General features: G+C 34.1%; 1 protein-coding gene across 9 annotated transcripts in view; it reads right to left on the bottom strand.

Annotated features, from left to right (window-relative positions):
- Positions 1-20,141, bottom strand: part of XRN1 (5'-3' exoribonuclease 1) — a 46,025-nt gene that overhangs the window by 16,539 nt on the left and 9,345 nt on the right. For 4 of the 9 annotated variants that reach the window (XR_011326186.1, XR_011326184.1, XM_069792228.1 and 1 more), the window contains exons 10-34: positions 19,586-19,720; positions 18,141-18,204; positions 17,242-17,347; positions 16,787-16,876; positions 16,473-16,629; positions 16,004-16,123; positions 14,818-14,987; positions 13,852-13,972; positions 13,659-13,757; positions 11,856-11,959; positions 11,208-11,339; positions 10,313-10,475; positions 9,737-9,850; positions 9,163-9,261; positions 8,879-8,994; positions 7,836-7,982; positions 7,380-7,469; positions 6,216-6,351; positions 5,435-5,491; positions 4,608-4,758; positions 3,396-3,465; positions 2,005-2,230; positions 1,265-1,366; positions 455-550; positions 110-224 (exon numbers count right to left, since the gene is read on the bottom strand). Coding sequence is in view for 7 of the 9 variants with exons in the window: in XM_069792228.1 (XP_069648329.1) it covers positions 110-224; positions 455-550; positions 1,265-1,366; positions 2,005-2,230; positions 3,396-3,465; positions 4,608-4,758; positions 5,435-5,491; positions 6,216-6,351; positions 7,380-7,469; positions 7,836-7,982; positions 8,879-8,994; positions 9,163-9,261; positions 9,737-9,850; positions 10,313-10,475; positions 11,208-11,339; positions 11,856-11,959; positions 13,659-13,757; positions 13,852-13,972; positions 14,818-14,987; positions 16,004-16,123; positions 16,473-16,629; positions 16,787-16,876; positions 17,242-17,347; positions 18,141-18,204; positions 19,586-19,720 (2,980 nt within the window). In the remaining 2 variants the exon portion in view is untranslated. The remainder of the gene's footprint in view (positions 1-109; positions 225-454; positions 551-1,264; positions 1,367-2,004; positions 2,231-3,395; positions 3,466-4,607; positions 4,759-5,434; positions 5,492-6,215; positions 6,352-7,379; positions 7,470-7,835; positions 7,983-8,878; positions 8,995-9,162; positions 9,262-9,736; positions 9,851-10,312; positions 10,476-11,207; positions 11,340-11,855; positions 11,960-13,658; positions 13,758-13,851; positions 13,973-14,817; positions 14,988-16,003; positions 16,124-16,472; positions 16,630-16,786; positions 16,877-17,241; positions 17,348-18,140; positions 18,205-19,585; positions 19,721-20,141) is intronic. The other 5 variants (XM_069792231.1, XM_069792229.1, XM_069792230.1 and 2 more) reach the window with 5 other exon arrangements.

A 20,141-nucleotide genomic window follows, 5' to 3' on the forward strand; every position in this document is an offset into this window, starting at 1 on the left:
GTAACTACAATAAACTATTTTCTGTCAATAACTACAAAATAATCATTTCAATGAAGATCAGATAAAGCAAGTAGTTCTCCTAAACAAAGTTTATAGTTATAGTACTTACATTTTTTATAAGGCTCCTGTCTTCTTTGCTGACCTTTAAAGCTGCTGTCATTGAATCCTGGCTTATAGAACTGATTCCCAGTTCCCAGCTTGATTTCCTGAGGTAGAACTGCACCCTAGGATTTCAAACATCAAACCTTAGCCAGAAAACTGTGTATCCATCATATACATAGTAGTCCTGTACGATTACCTCTTTCCAGAACTATGCATACCCTGTGTGACAATACTTTCATCCAGAGGATTTATTTGTAACATTAACCAGAAAGTTTTATCATGTAATGAACTGATGTATAAAATTACTTTCATATTGTGAACCCAGAGATCTGTTTAAAGTTTCTATACTAACCTTCTCATGCATGTTTTGCTGAATGTGGTGAGACTTCCCAGAATTCTGTAATGATTGCCATATGCTGCAGAATTCATCACCTTGCTTACTCTGTGCCTGACAAAACAAGAAACAACACCCCCAATAAACTCAGCAGCTATAAACTCAACTTTTGAACAGCTAATCATATACAAAGACATTCTGAAAATCATAAGGTCCAAGTTTAACAGTGCTCAGATGACAGAAGTTTTCATACTGACACTAGTAGAACTCGCAGGTATTTAATTTATGAAATAGGCTATTGTGGTGGGTTGTATCTATGTAACAACTCTTCCTAAGAATCACTATTAAACTGAAATGAGCTTAGTTTCTTTTGAGATTGTTTTTGTTTTGTTATTAACTGAAGTTATGAACATAGGAAAGATCATCAAGTATAATTAAACTCAAATAATAATTCAAAATGGTTTCAAAAGCATGCTCTCATACTGGTAGTATTCTTAAATTTTATTATTAATGCCTTATTTTGTAAGGACTTATCAATCAGCCTCAACTGTTTCATAATACTACAGGCATGCTACCACAGAACTGAAGCCCAGCTATGTAAAAAACACTTCTGAGAATCTAGAATCTAAACAAGAATAACACAGGATATTATACTCATTCAAGAATTGGGACAAGTTCTGCTCCAGTCTGTATCTGGACTAAAACATCTGATGTACCAAAACAAAGTTATCTGTTAATGATGAGAAAAGGACACCCACTCTAAATATAGGGGGCCAAAATAAATATTGAGACATTTGGGTCCAATACTAAATGAATCAGAACACTCACTTTATTTTTCTGATTGCCACTCAAAAATGATCCTTTCTGGGGTGAATTAGAGTTACCCTGATTTTCAGCCCTGAGATTGTAATGCTGTCTTCCATTCAGTTGCTAAATCATTGGGGAAAAAAAAAAAAAAAATCATAAGTGTTTCACTGCCTTAAATTTTGTTTTGGAAAGTAGTTTTTCTTGTACAGACTTAGAAAACATGAGACAATTCTCAGACACACCTATAGCAACATGAAGTTACCCATGAAGCTAATTTTTTTTAAAGAAGTCACTTACTAAAAAATAAAGTTTAATTAAACCAATGAGAACCCCAATTCACCTGTAATTTTTCCTCCTTTACTGTATTTTCAAAATTGACAAAGAAATTGTATGTTCTCCTTCTGAGCATGGACAAACTTGGCCTACAGGAAGCGGTACTTGGAACAGAGCTTTAAGGAAATAATTGCATCTCTGCCCAAACAAACTGTTTGCTGACACCAAATGTGGTGTCATTGCTCCAAACTAAATATTTGTCTCTTGGAAATGCAACTGGAGCTACTCAAAGCAAAACAACTGTCAATAAGGAACTTTTGGTCCCTTTCATTATTGGATTAACTCATTTCTCTAAGATAAGGATTATCCTACTTCTAATATACTGACATAAAAATTAAATTTTCCTTGTACCAATGAAGATAGCAACCATGGTCATAATTCAGCTTCTAGGGAAAAACATTTTTGTACAAATGAAAGAAAAGTCTTACTTGAGTAGGAACAAAAAGGGAGCGAGGAGAATGGTTGAGGCCTCCCAGATGCACTTTTTGTGGGCATACAGATGACAGGTCAGATGCATATGAATTGTAGTTATTAACAGCTGGCTGAGGTTTAACTATGGCCATCAGTTTTTGATTTCCCATTTCTGACCGACTACCATGAGACAGGTTAATTAAGGCACTTGATGGCAGACGATAACCTCTGGCAGGTGAGCACCTTAAGAAAAGCAAATTATATAGCTGTTTCATGTAGTTTAAATGTTGACATTTCAATGTATCCAATTTAACAACACTGTTGCCTCTGTGCCAAAAGATAATGACTCAAGTTTGAATGGCAGAGGCTGAAAACTGTATCCAACATTGAAATCTAGTACCACTATGTTAATCCAATTGCGCTCCCCCCTTTGGCTTCTGGCTGTCAAAACCAGAAAACAACAGTAATTACTACTACTCTGACTTTATATTGTACCTTTCAGTGCTGAGCTCAAAGACATTTTAAAAATGAGGGAATTGTTACAGCATAGCTCTGTAGTAAACATTTCTGTAAAAAAATTATGAACCACGAAAAAATATTATTTTCTTTTTCTGAGATGAAAATTGAAGCCAGTAGCAGAATTATAAATTGAAGTTAAGCGGCATTTAGTCAGTTTTATATCTTCCTTTATGATTCTGAATACTGGAGATTATCTGTGCCACAGGCCATGCTCTCGCAAGGGACTGGATTGTGTTATGCTTGCTGAATAGGGAATAGGTAAGATTCTCCTCTAATTTCTGTCTTAAAAAAACTTAATTTATCTAAGAACAATAGTAAAATGAAGCCTGCTTGGTAATTTAGTGCACTTAGAAGTTTACACACGTACTTAAATATAGAAGAGTTATCACACTGTTTAAAACAAAAGTATTAACCATGCCTCCATCTCCTGAAGAACAGTTTAGGTTTTTAACGGTGGTTAGAATTTAGTGCCTAAGTATCAATTATTGATAGTTCAGAGACCCTTTTTCAGAGGAACATATGATTACTGACTATTTTTTACTCTATATGTTAAAGACATACTGAAATAACCTGTTTTCTACATATTTGTTTTAGAAAAACATTTGGAACTAGTGCTTTATTCTGCTGGTTCATACTTGCTTTCTACAAATCAGAAACTTCTAAATACACAAAGAAGCCTAAAGAGCATTTCCAAAATACATTATACTTCGTAAAAATTATCCCTACTCAAAGAGAAAAAAGAAACACAAAAAAAATAAAACCTGACCAACACTGTTGAGAAACAAAGTTCTAAAAAGAGGCATTAAAAATACTCAACCAAACCAAAGGCAACAATTTCATGCCATCTATACCAATTGCACGAAATGACTATGAAACTCCCTGTACAAACCTTATAGTTAGGCCTCCAAGGAATTCTTCATCAAACAAAACTTCGAAGAGCACATCTGTTTCTCTACTGGCTATACGAAACAAAGTAAAATGTCATCCTATATGTGTAACAGTAGTTGTTTTCACCTAAATTATGCACATATCTACATTAGTTATGCAATAAATAATGAAAAGACCAAAACCTAACTAATTAGCAACAAAAAAAATCCTTACTCCTTAAATGAGTAATTTCATTAAGGGCAATTCAGGAAATGCTTCTTGAAGTCATATATGGCTGCCCTTTTAGATATATTTTCAACAGAAATGTACCGTGCATAACAACTTATCAACCTGCATTAATAGTACTGCAATTTAGAGCAGTATGTCACAGTTTCCAGAAACTGCCAGAAAAAGAGATGCAAGCCATCTTCCCATTCAGGCAGTCGGAAATGAACAGCTTTAACATTACCTTCTTGCATAATGATAGACTAACTCTCCTTTAAAATTATGCTAGTATATAATCATTATGGAGAAAATAATACCCTTTAAAAAGCTGCACTCAAGCCTAGTCTATTCAAGATTCTTTTGGATGCAAACTGAATGAGAGAGCAACTACTTAAATGCCAGGTAAGAACATAGATCTCACATGCTACACCCAATGTGATTTGGTAAATCCTTTTGTTTACCTGAAATATTTATGGATAATCTTCTTGCCAAAGAAGGTATAAATCCATGCCATTTAACAGAAATGGAGTATCACACAGTAAAAACCAAATTCCAAATAAAATAATCAGTAAAAACCAAATTCCAAATAAAACAATTTGAGACAAATCATATTTGATAAAACTTTATGTTCAATGTAAGTATTAAGGCTAATACTTGTTTTTATCTCTACTTCTCTTAACTTTGCCTATATCTTCATTGTTACTTTTTTGGAGCCTGTGTTCTCTCTCATTGATCTCTCTGCCTTCTTCATATTAAGAAGGAACAAAGGGTAAGTAATTTCTTATTCAAAGTACAGCTGTGTAACACATGAAATTAAAAAAGAATACCTGTAGGTTTAATTCAAAACAGGAAGTATGTCATCAGTGGCTTCAAGTTGCATATGCTTCATAGGTGAGAAATTTCTGTGCATTCACAACCATTATACAAACCACTTTTCTGAAGCCTGCTTTCACATCACTAGCTGAGCTGTTATACAGCTATAATGCTACAGTTATGAAGAAAATATTACCTCCTTTAATTCCTATAATGGTACCTCGAAGACCAACTGGAACGGAAAAGTTCTCTCTCACATTGACAACACGGTCAAACAGCCTATACTCTGCATCTCGATCTGGAACAACCCCATTCTGTTGTTCTAATGGCTGACAATAACCAAAAGACTGCGTTAATGTTTGCAAAAAAAAAAAAAGGGATTACAATCAAAATGCATTTATAACAATATCTGAAACACACTATAAAACAAACTTTTTTGGAAAAAAAAATTGTTTAAGAACATAGAATCTTCCCTCCCCAGACACAAAGCAAACTTTCATTTTTTTTCCTGTAACTCTCACTTACTGCTTCTGCCTGAGAAAACAGCAGCGCTGTACATGATCCAAGGCAGACCAAGGGGATCAATTTAGACAAAATAAAACCATCAAGTGTAATCTGCCTGTATCAGTAACACTGGTATCTGTGGAATACCAGGCAAGATGAGCAGTTGGTCCTATGTCAAGAACTGAACGAAAAGCAGAACAGGGCAGAAGAGACAAATGGGAAGTATATTTTATTTTGCCTTCATCATACAGCCAATAAGAACTGTAGAAGCATGAAGGACAGAAGGTAGAAAAGAACTGAAAGTCAGTATAATACATCACGGAGTTTGTAGTTAGTAGAAATTCTCTCCTTTTAGACAGACTACCATTCTCAAATTAATTTTCTAGAAGGCATCATGAAACTTTTTGTTCCATCAATACTGTCATGAAATTCCACTCTCTGAAAGTTGATAAGCTTAGGTAAAATAAGCATGATCTGGACAACTTAACTTTTTAAAAAAAACCTTTTCACATCACTTACTCTGTACAGCAAATGGGGTTTCACAGTTACTCGCACCTTCTTGTTGCTCTTTCTCTGCTAAAGGAAAGGAACAGAAAGTCATTACAAACTAGTGTAGGAACCAACACTGGATTTCAGGTACAACAAAACACCTGAAAAGATAACGCAGAATTCTTTTGTTTCTTTTAGATAAAGGTATACAGCTTTCATGAAGTCTTTAGGATGACTACATCCAGTTTTTAAAACATGACTGATTTCTTACCAGAGCTTTTGCATCGTTTGGCTAATTCCTGAATTCACACCAATTTTATTAACATGTCCTTGCAAATAATTTCAAAGAAATCAGCCCATTATTTCACGTGGCTTTGCCTTTAGCTTTTGCTTTTGTAATTTCCTTGGCCCCTTTTTTGATCTGTGGCCTTCAGAAAACAACTTTCTGATTTTCCTCAGACCAAACAGAAACTGCAAGGGAAGAACAGCTGGGATTGCACTTAGAAATGGCACTTCAGATATAAACTGACACCTGTTCCTTTCTGAAATCACCAAAAGGCAGAGTTCAGAGTATGGCTAATGCTGCTGAATAGCCTCAAAGAGTGAGCCAATTAGAAAGATAAATCATGAGCTCTTCTGAATTTCTGGGACAATTCACATTACAAATTCAGATCTTACATTACATTCTATATTCTTTTTCTTTGGAATGGCAAGTAATCTTCAATCATCTTATTCTAATTCAAGAACTTGGAAAATAATGAGCAGCTGCTTTTTGGTTCACCCCTGCTCACAATGTCGTCGAGCTGCATACCTTGCATTTCTCTATTTCTTCTTCAATTTTCTCAACAATGGCTGCATCCAAAATTTGCAAGTCACAAGATGAGCGAGACAAAGCAGACACAGGATGTGCCTTTAACCAGGCAACAATTTCTTGAACTTTCTCAGCTCTAAAAAAAACCAACATGAGTTAAAATATTTAACTGCATAAACTAAGCATTTTACCACATTCCCTGATTTAATCAGTCAAGTATTACGATATAGGCACAATGCTTGTATACATTAATAAAGTAACAGAATTTAAGAGTTCTGTGTAAGTTTACAATAGAGGGTTTAAAAAAAAAAAAATCTAACTGAATCATGTGATACTGTTTCAAAACTATAACCTGAAGTTTTGTCTCAGGAAAAAAAAAAAAAGAAATTGTTTGAAACTAGTCAGTAAATTATGTTTGCATCCAACCAATTAACCATGTCCAGCTGTGATTTAAGGTTCTGTGACCAGCTGTTTCTCACAACACAGTAAGAAAGAACTTCAGGGCATGCCCCTGGTAAAACAGAGCACAAACCTGAGATTACTATAATAGAAGAGTCCCACAATGGTATATCCACCTGGTAGGAGTACTGCGGAATGCAGCATCATGCAGACTTACCAACTCGAGCCCGTGAATAGGGCTTACTAGCTAATAATAAAAGCTTTTTTAATGTTACTATACTGTATCTGGAACCAAGATTGCTCCTTGTCTCCCATGAAACTGACTGAATGTATACTAAAAATGTGCAAAGTACTCTAAATTCTGTACATGTTACTTTTCAAATTCAAAGTGATCTTAAACAATTAAAATAATTATTGCTTATTTTCCAAAAATTATCTTTTGGTGACTTTGTGACTATTCATAACTATGCTTCCTGAAGGTTATTTTAAAAGCAAAAATTATGAAGTAGCCATCGAAAATTAGATTTCTCATTTATTGGACTTGAGATAAGTCTGACGGAGACTTGGACTCCACAACTAGAACGCACAACATTCTGATAATTTTTTCAGAGTCATCACTGAACAATCATGCTGCTCAAGGAACAGCAAGGTTTCAGTTATATAGCAGCCACTATATGATCACCACCAGTTCCACAATGTTGTCAGCCTTTACTATACTTATTCTAGACAAAAAAAAAAAAAAAAAAGAAGAGAAACATGGCTTACCCATTCTCATCCTCTCCAGGCCAAATGTCATCTTCATAGAAGATATCTTCCTGGCTATTCTTGGCTATATAATTAAATAGTTCAGGGACCCTAAAAAATTAATAAATGGAAGATAAATTTAGTTTCACATCAGCATAGACCACAAAAAAGCCTCGTCAAAACAAACTTCGATGGGCTTCAAAATTTATGGAGCCCAGACAGATTATTATTTACTTAATTTAGTGTCATACTAGTCATTTATCAAGGGTAAGCTGCTGACAAGATTACTCTATCCCAAAATACGCTTCTCCTTGGAAGGAGGTACTGTTGGAAGGAGAATATTGGAATAAAAGAAATTCCATCAAGCAATCTCCAAAAGCAAACTCATCAGTTCTTAGAAGATCTGTGTACACAGGACAAAATCCAAAGACTGATACAAAGGTGGATAACTTAGATGAAGTTCATATCAGTATTTACCTTTCTAAATACTCAGCAAGTAGTTGTTCCACTGCAGAAGAATACATCCATTCATTTCCAACTTTCTTAGTATAGCCAGGAACTTCTTCATTTTTCTTATTGAACTTCAGGTTTAGCCCCACATTTGCTTTGTGATCTCCATGAGGACTGAAAATAAGAAAAAGTTTATTAACTTGCAGTAATATATATATATGTGTGTGTGTGTGTATGTTCATACATTAAAACCCACATAAACGTACATACTCAGCCTTAAACCACAGAAAAATTCAATTCATTGTATTGTTTACTTGTTAACATCGCAACAGCCGTAGATCTTGCAGGACATAAGCTGTGCTATGGTAGCTGTCCACATGCATGCCCATACCTTATTGCAAAGGAGGGTAGGGAATATTTTACCCTTCTTCCTTAATTGAGATCTAATCAACCACAATCTACCTGGCATTTACCAAGATGTAGAAGGATGTCCCTGAACAATCAGTGGGGAAACAAATGTACATGTTAAATCACAAGAAGATGCTTGTGCGTCAACCACTTCTTTACTGAGCTGCCCTAGGAAACCACAGTTCTGACATTCAGAGAACTATAGGGATTGCCTCCCTTATATATTTTAAGCAGTTTTAGTCTTAATGAGTTCTTAAAAAAAATTACAGATACAATTATTATCTGTTTATACTAGCAGTAGCGATAAGCACAATGAAATTAGATCCCAATTCCACCTTTTATTCTCAGTGTGGCAAAGTCAGTTAAAACTCCTGCTTCAATTATGCAAACAGTTAACCAGAAAGGGCAAATTATGTCTTTCTACAATACTAAAGCCAACAGAACAACTCTCAAGTAAACAGAAATTAAAAAGAAGTTTATGATAGGAGAGAAAAACACTGCATATGAATTTAGTTTACAGCAAATATGCTTTAAAGAAAGCTTCACATCACAATGCAGTTATACATTTGATAAGAACAGCACTTAAACATAGCAGAAAATCTGTAGAGTTGTATTAGAACTTAGAAGCTTCCCTACAGTCAAATTTCACAAAGAGAACTTACTTTTTCTTTGATCCTCTTCCAATGAAGATACTCCCTGTAAATCTGGAGACAAGATATCCACTTACTCCAAGACGGCTGGCCAAAATATATGCAGGATTGTATTTCACAGAATATTTCTTTAAAACAAACAAACAAATGAAAAAACATTGGCAATTCCTGAAAGATAAGGATTTTTATACAAAGGGCAAATGAATAATATGGAAGCATCCCTTAAAGACATTTACCATTGCAAAATACATTTGACACATTGTTTGAGCTTTTACTAGAAAATCAGAAGCACTTACGTGCTGGTTCTGTATTAAAGGATCAAGCTGGGGTTCACATGGAATATTGAAAACTACACGAATTCTACCTTCTGTGATCACATCGCGTGAATCTTGAACCTTGGAGAGAAACACAACACATTAAAAGTGTTATTTAAAAACAGCAGTCTTTGGATACTAGATCTCGTAGTCTACTTTATAAAAAATTTTGCTGCAGTAGACTCAGAGAAGCTTTGGGATTCATCATCTTGCCTTGACCTGTACAGTGCTTCCTCACAGAGGCAATCAAACAGCATTAAATCAAAGGAATCCATGACTGAAAATGGTCCAAAATGACAACTCTACATATTGCAAATTATCCCAAATAATTAATAAACATAATCCTGCATTCAAGCTATGCTACCTTTTTCCTGTTACGCCAGCAACAGTGATAGGGAATGCAGAACCAACTCCTCCTCCATCTGACTAAACATCTTTGATTTAAAATTTTAGCTAGCAATTGATCACTACTGCCACACAACATATCTAGATTATTTTAGACTTGCAAATAAAGAAATGTAGGGCAAAAATAAAAATAATAATTATTGCAACTAACTTCTCCCATGCAGCCATAGTAAGGAGATCCCAGCATAAAGGCTGTACTTCCAGGAGGAAACAAGTCATCCAAAGTTCTGATGTTTGAAAAACGACAGTCAAAGGCTTTGATATCCTAAATGAAAAAGACAAAATTGACAATGTTAAATATCATTCAGTTCTAGCAGAATAATTAAAAAGTTCATATAAATAGACACTTATTCTAAAACATTATCTGAGTCTGAAATAATTCATCGAAGGCAAAGAAATTAATGCTGTATTACAAATACTGTTACACAAGCAACTATGCTACCTCGTAGAGCACCACTCTGTACTTCATTCAAAGTATCAGTAAAAAGATGACAAAAGCCATTTTTTCAGTAAGATCTCTACACTGTGCAACAGGGTCCCAAATTTTGTGACAAAATACTTGCCTAAGCATGTTACATTTTTTTATACAATAAATTACATTAATTTAATATGCTTATTTTTGTCATTCTTTTGTTTTAAAGGAGCATACACTCTTTCCTCCGCGCACCTGCCTGCCCCAAAGGAGTAAGGAGCTATGTGCAAGAAGATATTGCACTTGTATATTTACCTTGACAACAGTTTGGTAAACAAAAGGAAGAGCTTGTTTTGACCACTGCTTCTCCAAATAAACTTCTCCATTTTGGTTTAGTTGATATCTATTACCAGTGAGTAACTGAGCATATACAACTATCGATGTTTCATGAATAATTATTCCTTTCCTTCTCTGGTAGCTGAACACAAAGCAGAACATTTATTTTGATTACAATGAACAGAACTGAACCAAGAGGGTGGAATTAAATTCTTGAAAAAAAAAAAACCAACAACTCTTAACAAAAGGATTCTAATAGTTTGCTTCCTGTTTTATAAAAAATAACCCAGAATAAACGGCTTAACCAATTGCTTATCCATTGTCACATGGCCATCACTACATAACTAAGTGCGTTAAATTAAACACATTTTACCTTTACAGTGGGAAGGATTAGGGGTAATTAAGGCATTTAACTCAAATGACAGATAATAAAATGGCAAGGTACTGTAACTCAGTTGTGTTCCACTAGGCACCCACACTCTAGAACAGCAACAGCTGTATTCAAATTTAACAATGCTAAACTATTGAAGTTGTAACTTGATACTATATGACTCCATTCCATATACTTCCTACAAATGAAGATTACTAAGACCAGAACAGAAAATTGAATGGGAGAGTAAATACTGAAACTCATTCATTTGAGAATTCTTTCATAACAGCATCTAACTTTAAATACCTAGGGAGTAACTCCATATTTTCTGAAATTTCAACGTAAGCTCATTTATGTTGTTTTTTTAAAATTCCAGCATACTCATTAACCTTTATCATCAAGTATGCAGCAGCTCTTCTCTGCTACTTAGGTCTGTAATACAGCAACAACACATAGCTAAGCTATAAAATGCAAAGTTACACTTTAATTTTCAAAATTACTTACTGCTCTGAAATGCCTTGAACTTCTTTTAACCACATGCTTTGTTCCTTATCTCCAACATATGCCACTTTAGTTGGGGGCACTGCATTTCCCATGTAAAGCTTCTGGGTGCCATGTGGTTCTTCCAAATAAAACCTTGAGAATAATTATGACCGGTATGAATTTAAACAAATAAGATTAATTAGACATAATCAACTGTGAGCAAAACTTAAATTAGTTAGAAATTACTTGTTAAGGACATGGAAAACTTGCATCATCGTATTCTCTACCCCTTCCAGAACAGGCCACACAGCATATTTTTTTTTATAAAAAATAGCAGTGCATGTGCTGAAAGGAAGACAGTATAGAAATGTTCTCTTTTACATTATTCTGTGTGGATTTCTGTCCATGCATTTTCCCCTCAAAAGTTAAGAATGAGCTCTCCCAAACATCTACATCTATAGCAAAATACTGAAGGACTAGACTTCTTCAGAGATAACCAAACCTCAGAACAATGTTAAAAAAAGGTTCTTCCACCAAGGAGCCTTTGATAGGTCTGGACTAATTTGCTGTTAGCAAGTACTACAATAAACCCAAAACTCTTGTACAGCCTAAGAAACTTATTTTGAATAAAACAATAAAGATGACAACTATCTATGAAATGTCTCTTACTTAGTTTCTCCATCTGACACAGCAACAACTCTGGCTTCTTCAAGGTGTGGCCAGTTAACAAAAACACGCTTTCCAAGTACCGAACCGGCAACATTTTCTACCATCTGAAAAAAGACTATTAGTTACTAATTGTTTAACATATTAAAAGATTTCTGTTAAAATTTTTGAAACTGTTTTTGCAATAAAGACTATTCTAGTTAAAGAACAGGTTTTCTTGCAGAATAAAAATCTCCTTTGATCTTATTAAATAATATTTTGATACATGTTACATAATCTCTGATTAGAAATGGAGAATCATATTTCATTTTTTAGGAATAAGTATTGTATTCCAAGTGTGGCTCTTTACATGTAGCATATAGTAGTTGTAAGACCTGGGTTGATTTAGATTTCTGGTATAGGCTTACTATATACTTTATTTGTTAAATCACTTAGAACTCTTTGTGTCTCTGGGACACAATAATCAAACTGACAATTTGAGATTAGTGAAATATGTTGTACCATAGATTTTACTTTTGTATCTCACTGAAATAAAGAAACAGCACTTATGTCCAGGACTTTGCTAGCATCTGTAATTTTAGTCTCACATTATGTTCTGTTTTTCCAACGAGTTTCTGCTTTTTTTAAATACATTATTTTGGCTTATTTAATTCTCTTTGCCACGTATCTTGAATATTCACTCTCCCTATCTCTCTACTGTAAAATCCTGTCTCATTGTTTTCCTCCTCTCTCCTTTCCTGGTTTTATTTATTTATTTATCTCTGAAACTTTTTTCTTTTCCTGGATTTCTTTTGCTATCTGATATTTTGATTACAAAATAGATTTTGCTTTTAAAGGATTTAGAAAAATATTTTTCTTCTTAATGTCTCTGCATCAACTCTTTCCTTTAATTCCTCTGTTAAACAGTCCCATGTAAGTGGAAGGTGTAAGTCAGCTCTGTTGATGAAAAGGGACTGACTAAAAAAGTGTCTATATACTCAGCTATACAAAAGACAAGGGGCACTTGTCTGGAGACTCTGCTTCCTTGCATTTATACCACTTCCAGCTACTAATTAGTGAAGAGTGAGTCTCACCAACTCCTTACCTAAGAACATCTGATGGCTACCACAGAAAAATGCCAGAAACTCTACTAAGGAGACTGACATGCAATATTCTGAAGTCAGGACAAATTTAAATCTTTCAGCAGATTCCAAAATTCTAGACTGTTCCCCACACAAATTTAGCATTTTAATCCTAATGCACTTTATTCTTTACTATTGACTCCAACAGTCAACAAAAGCTTTCAGTGTGAACTAATACCATTGATGTTTTCAGTGAACTGATTCAGCTGATTTTTTCAAAACATATACTGAGAATACTACCACCTAATGGTCTCAACTTTGGGCTGGGAGCTAAGAACTCCAGAGTTCTGACTCCAGCAATTAATTCTATGGCCTTGAGCATACACTCATATTTCACCTTCCTTTCTATTAATCAAATTTTAATAACTTCTACATAAAGCTCATTTTGAAATCAAGCATTACTAGTTAAATAAAGTTTTTAAAAAAAATCTAAGGATATTCTTTTAAATTAACTGTTCAATATATTTAATTATTCTTTTTTAAGAAATGCTTGGGTTTTGAAATTGTTTTATAAAACTCTTTCAATATTACTCTATGAACGTTTTTCTCCTATAATACACTATTGAGAAGATAAAAATAACCAACATCTCAAATCTGACTTTAACAAAATCAGTCTTTTTATGACAAGTTTTTTTGTCTGGTTTTTTTTTTGGTTTTGTTTCTTTGTTAAGAGCTGAATGCTTACCTGTTCTTTAGAGTTCTCATCAGCTATGATTTCTAACATCATGTTCTCTCCATGGCTGCTTTGCTGAAACACCTGTACGCCACTTTTTCTAAGATAGAACTGAGTAAAAACAAAACAGCACACAAAACTTACTTCTCTTACATAGTTATCTATTAAATACAATTTAAAATGTCAGAAAAGATAAATCCTTTACCTTATGTTTAATGTGCTTTAAAGTAGGAAATCCACAAAAATATAATGCACTCTTGTTGATTTTAGTTATCTTATTGTGGGTTATTTCTACGTGCCAAGCATCCAAAGGTATTGTTTTATACCTAAAAAAAACCAGTTGCACAACATTTGCTCATACAGATTGGCCTACAGCTGTAGAAACTCTCATTACTCATTCAAACACTCATTAATTGACAAACCCTTTGACTTTCCTGTAAGGTGACAATTAACTTAAGCCACTTGGCATCTGTACAAAGGACTATAAAAAACTCATGCTATTGCTGCAAAGAGACTACTCATTAAGAAAAAGACAAAACTTCAAGCCACGGTGTGTCCCAAACTCACTATTTTAATTCACTGTTATTGTCAAATTCTAAACTAGCAATGGTTCCATATGGTATCATTCATCTTCAGAACCATTCATTCTTCACTGAGTGTAATCCTGCAACACGCATTTCTCCTCTATTTTGCTTTACGTTTGACTACTATTGAGGTTATGTTTCCATTTAATCTTGAAACCTCAGCCTATGTTAAATAAAGCTGGCTACTTTCAGTGAGAGGAAACTGAAAAACACACTTGTGTTCAACTCTCTGCACTGGATCCAAACGCTTACATTTTTTTACAAATGGTCTGGAATTAGTGTGTTGATAAATTACCACTATTACCAGATATTTGTACCAGTTTTTCATCCTCTGTGTCATACAAAGTTTAATAATTCTCTAGGGTGTTCTTGCCAACTTAACATTAGTTCATCTGTTCATCTTACTGCAAAGTAACATTTGAAGAAAAGGGACAAAGACTTTTACTGTGCCATCTACAACAAGTAATATCTAATCCAACATTTTACATTTTTTGGTGTATATAGTGGCATATACAAGCTTTGGTTAAAATGCTAATAAGTATTCTAACTACTTCTAGTCTACTCTAAAATAGTTATGCCAGTGTTACCTCGTATGACATCTTTCTACTGCAGGGAATTTCTCTGGCCATGGTGACATGTACTGGAACTCTGCATCTTTGTCATACCAGTACATTAAGCAAGCACTGTGAGTATTTCTTCGTTTCTCCTCTTCTTTTAGGTACTTATTACAGGATTCCATGGCCTGCAGCAGTCGTTTCTAAATTTTAGAGAAATTAGCGTATGTGAAACTGGCAACAAAAATTATCACGGAAACATCTTCATTGGGAAAGCAGATACCCGCACTTTTCTGGTTAATGTATTAATTTTCTAATTGCAGCCTCACCCTTCTTCATGTCCCAGCTCTCTGATAAAAATAGGACAATTACAATGGAATGGCTTTGGAGAATAAGGATTGCCTTTTTGCAAGTCTGTTTCCAAAGACTAGCCATATTTTGCCTTTTACATTTAACATACAAAGAAATATTAAAAAGATTTTAGATGTTGCCATAAAATTCTGCAAATTAACTGTTGAAAAAGTTTCAAAAACTTATGGGTCATTCAAGTAGCAACTATTGTCTTTTGTGAAAAGATTAAGTCCTGTCAACCTTTCACTGGGAACTATGGAAACAATCGACAGGCACAAGCTACCACCTGTATATATCTTAACATCTAATCTGCACTTTTATTTTCATCCACTCTTTGATGTGCTCAAATTTAATCTGATAAAAGATATTACAAAAATGTATATAATACTGTTATCCTATATGCAAAAGAAAAATGTTACTATTTTATTCCTCTCCATTAATGTTTTACTGTTTAATTTGTTATTGAAGCCTTCTACCCATTACTGGTGTTCATGTGAAGAGATGTTCTGTAAAAAGACTGGGGTTTTTTTCAAGTGTTTCTTTTATTTTACCTACAGACATTCTGTATTTTTGTATGTAAATAGGAATAGAATTTTTTTCTCAAAGAAAATAAATATTTGAATAGCTGATGAAAAACATGAACAAACAACAAAAAGTCCACATCCCTTACTTAGGACTTCTACCACTTGAAGCTAACTTTGTGGTAACTTAATCTAGCCTTACTCTCCAGGCAGCAAACATTTATATTTTTCTGTGGTCTGATCAAGTGTTAATTTAAACTTCCATTTAATTGCATGTTTAACTGTTAATTAAGTTTAGCAGATTTGTTATGAAGCCTTTATAGACAGCAGATGTTGAAAGAACTTACCTCATCAATAAATGGGATTAATACTACAGCTTCCCATTCTTGCTGTTTTCCATTTAAGTCAGTTTTAAAATCTGGTGGATAATATTCTATAATAGGAGAGTCTTGACTAATCATCAAATGCTAGGAAAATACAACAGAGGAATTAAAAAATATCAGAGACAATTTAGCACTAATTCTAGGAAGAGAGAGAGGAAGGCTGGTATTAAAACCAATTTCAAGGCTGAACAGGAATTCAACATTTATCATTTAACTGTCCTAGTCTGAAATTGCTTAGCAAATGCAAAATTTTGTATTTATTACTAACTTTACAATGTACTAAGAACAGTAAGAAGTATTTAACCACACACCTAAAATTCTGAGTTAGAACATAACTAAGAGGACATGCAAAAATGTTAAGAAAAGAATCACTTCAGAATAAAGCAGACAACCAATAAGCAATAGATAAATGCAACTTAATTCTAAATCCCACCTGGTAGCATTTAGGTAGGAGATCTTTGCTAGCTGCTGGAAGTACAGCAAGAAGCTGTTCAAATGGCATGAAAGGTTTTCCCAGTTCAAATTTGATTTTGAGTTCACTGATGTTATGAATATCTGACAGATAAGGTGCATAATGATAAGGATAATACCTGCAGAGAAAAAAGCCCTCTTAAGTTACTTCACTTAATTATAGCACAGCAGCGTTCACAGATCAGAAACAAAGAGAACTACATTAAACGTTCACAGCATGTAAGGTGAAACACCGCTTGATCTTGAAGCAATTTCTCATTTGACAATTTTTCTTACCAGCTCCATGATTGAACTCCGTGGTAATAATAATGCAAAATCCATTGTATTGCCTGAACATAACATTCAGCTTGATCAGCCAAGAAGTCACTTAAAAGAAACAGGAAAGATACTTATTATTTTTTGTCATTTTCACTGGTATATAAAAATTACTTAGCACCTTGTACATGGGAATGAAGACAGAGCATTTTGGGAACCCAATGAGACCATGGTTTTCTAGATTCATTTAACACTAATGGATTTTTTCTCTCTGGTCCTCAAATACTTGTTACAGAAAACTTGACTTGCAGCTCTTCTTTCATTAACCAAAAGCATCACCACTGCAGTATGCTGCTGTGTGTTCTCTGCTTTTGACATGGATGAATATTCTAGACATAGAGTTAGACATATGCAAAGACTTATCTTTGGTGTTTAAAGAAAAAAAGAAAAAAAAGAGAAAAAAAGCATACACTTACTCAGAAACTACTTCTACACCCATTTTAGTCATGTAGTAAGTTCTTTTGTATTGCCTAAATTCAGTTTCAAAGAGATCATCATCTTCTGGTTCATCTTCCAACACAGCTGAAAAAGCAGTCATGGGAAAAAAAAAAAAAAAATTAACATTCACTTCTCTGCTACAATAAGGTTTAAAGACATTCAGTTTTGACTTAATGCCTTAACTTTATTCCTCAATTCACAGTTACAGGTGCTCATACCTTCCTTGCACTGAAAGTAACATGAAACAATCAAACAAAATCTTTACCCAGAGAAAAGCTAGAACTTTTTTTCCTTTAAAGACAGGCAACCCATTTTGTAGTCCAATTACAAGAACAGAGAAGAGAATATAAGCCATCAGAAAATAATTTAAGAAAATTTTAAAATAAATTATAAAATTTAATCTTTTTCCAGCAACATCATCTTATATCATGGAGTAATATTTATATGTTTTTGACATTAAATTTCAAAACATGAGCAAAAGACATTTCCTACAAGTGGAATGAGTTTAAAAACATAATCAACACAACCAAAAATCCCAAAGCCATATAAAAATCTGTTCATTTGTCCGCACCTGTGTAACAAAATACCTAGGCATACACTTATCAAAACCATAATGTTGTTTAAGATTTGCTCATTCATCCCTTTAATTCATCATGGAAATACTGGTCAGGTAAGAAGCACTTCAAAAGCTTTAGCCCCACTCCCTCTCACCATAAGCCAGCGATGTGCAGTTCCATTCGCCGATAGCTGACTACATAACTCTTTCATTTAGATTAAGGTCATCTCTGACATGACATTCTTACAGATCTTCCAAATCTATACACAAATTAACGAGGTTTTTTTGTTATATGTATATGGAAAAATTATTTGTACTTACTTTTAGGGGTCACTTCACCTTCGTTTTTCTCTAAAGCAGCCAAACACATAGAATTTTCCTGAGCCTATTAAATTAATATTTGAGATGAAGTAAAAATACAGAATAATACGCACATACCTCATGCACAACCATATAATCTGCAACTCAAAATGCTATAATCAAGATGTATCAAGATTATTATTATTTAGTATAAAACCCACTACATTTCCTTCTCTTGTAATTGCCTAGGGAAAATTATTTTTTCCATACAGATCAAACAAAGGAGCAGTCTCAAATAAAATCTCAACTACCTTTAAAAAAAATACCTGAATATTTGCTTTCCAAAATACAACTACTTCCAAAACTGCGCAGTACATGTTTAAGCATTTTTACCTACATCATACATTGTGCTACAGCACCAGTACACAGTCAAACTTTTCATCAGTAAATTTTTAAAGTTCAAATTACTTTTGTGGGAAGTAAGTATACAAGAAATTGTGTTTTAGAGAGTCAAACAAGCCAAACGTTTACTTCATTCTCACACCACACACCATCTTTTGTGTACAGCATTGAGTAGCTTTCAATAAGCAGAATCATTAAGTTGGCCCTCTTCCCCTGTACCTGAGATATGCAAGCTCCTGACTGTCACTGCCATTCAAAGGATCAGTCAAGATGGCTAGCTAATACTATACAGCTGCTCCAAACTTCTGTGGCAAATAAGAAAACAACCACAAATAAAGCATACCTTATTAAAGGAAGAGCTAACATCTTGCTCTTACAAACCACGAACTGCACTAAAGAACAGGATAACAATATACAGTGACAGATTAAACTTGAAGGAATTTCCTGCTGCTACTCTACACTCTGCTGAAGGCATGTATTGAAGGATAGCCAATGGAGGTGGTGGTAGGGAACATGACAGCAGGGCAGAGTCAAGATACAGAGAAAGGTGCTGTTCCTTATTAATTAGGTATATCTAGAATTGCAAGTGTAATAACCAATCTGAGATAGCTCACACCAATGAATTTGCCATTTATCTATTCATTGTCAAATAGTCAGCCAATACCAAGATATGCATGAATGATCTATCAGTCTATCTGAAATATATAAAACTTCCAGCAGCCTATGCATTGAGAAGTAAAATTATAAAGCATAGCAAGTTTGACAGTAACTCACCCAGAAGTAAGTTTTGCTGCTGTTGAGGAACAGATAAATTGACATAAAGCATTAAGTTACAGGTTTGCAAGATTTCAAAAATCATGAGAACCTGACCTTGACTTAACGATTTCATCACTCACACCCAGCAATGCATACAGGCAGTTCCTCAAATGTTACATTTAACTATCTTTTCTGATCTCAAAAAATCTCAAAACAGAAGTTTATGCCATTTAATTTGTCTAAGATTAAATTATTGATTTTCAAAAAGTAACATTCTTATTCCAAAACTGCGCATATAAAACACTAACCTTTTGTTTCTTTTGTTTATTTTTTCTGGCTTCCTCTGCTGCAATACCAGCTGCCTCATTGAGGTATTTATTGCCTACTTTACTTTCAAACCATTTTAGGTCTACAAAGACTTCACTGAAGTGTTCACGATCAAACTGTGCAGAAAGATTAAAATAAGTTTAGAAATATTTGAGAGATGCCAGATTTAGAGTGCTAAATTAACTCTTTTTAGTACGTGCATTAGATTACATCTAGAGTCATTTAGTACATAAACATTTTGCCCTAGAGCTACAACTAAACTAACAGATTAATATTAAAAGAAATCTTTTTTCTTAGCAATATATAACATAAACCCAAGGCATATTTTGTTTTCTTTCAGTAAGGCAGCAATGGGTAACAAAAAGAGTTAGAAAACTTCCACACTTCACTAACAACTCTAGACGTAGTAGACGTATATAGTAATACAGTCTTGTGCCACACACCCAACATTTTCATAGTTCTCCCCAAGAATCAGAAGACAAGGCTGAAGCAGGAACAGATGAACTTCCTCTTTCCAAGTTCAGCAGAAGGCTGAGA

Source organism: Haliaeetus albicilla, chromosome 9, assembly GCF_947461875.1.
Source record: "Haliaeetus albicilla chromosome 9, bHalAlb1.1, whole genome shotgun sequence".
Classification (NCBI taxonomy): domain Eukaryota; kingdom Metazoa; phylum Chordata; class Aves; order Accipitriformes; family Accipitridae; genus Haliaeetus; species Haliaeetus albicilla.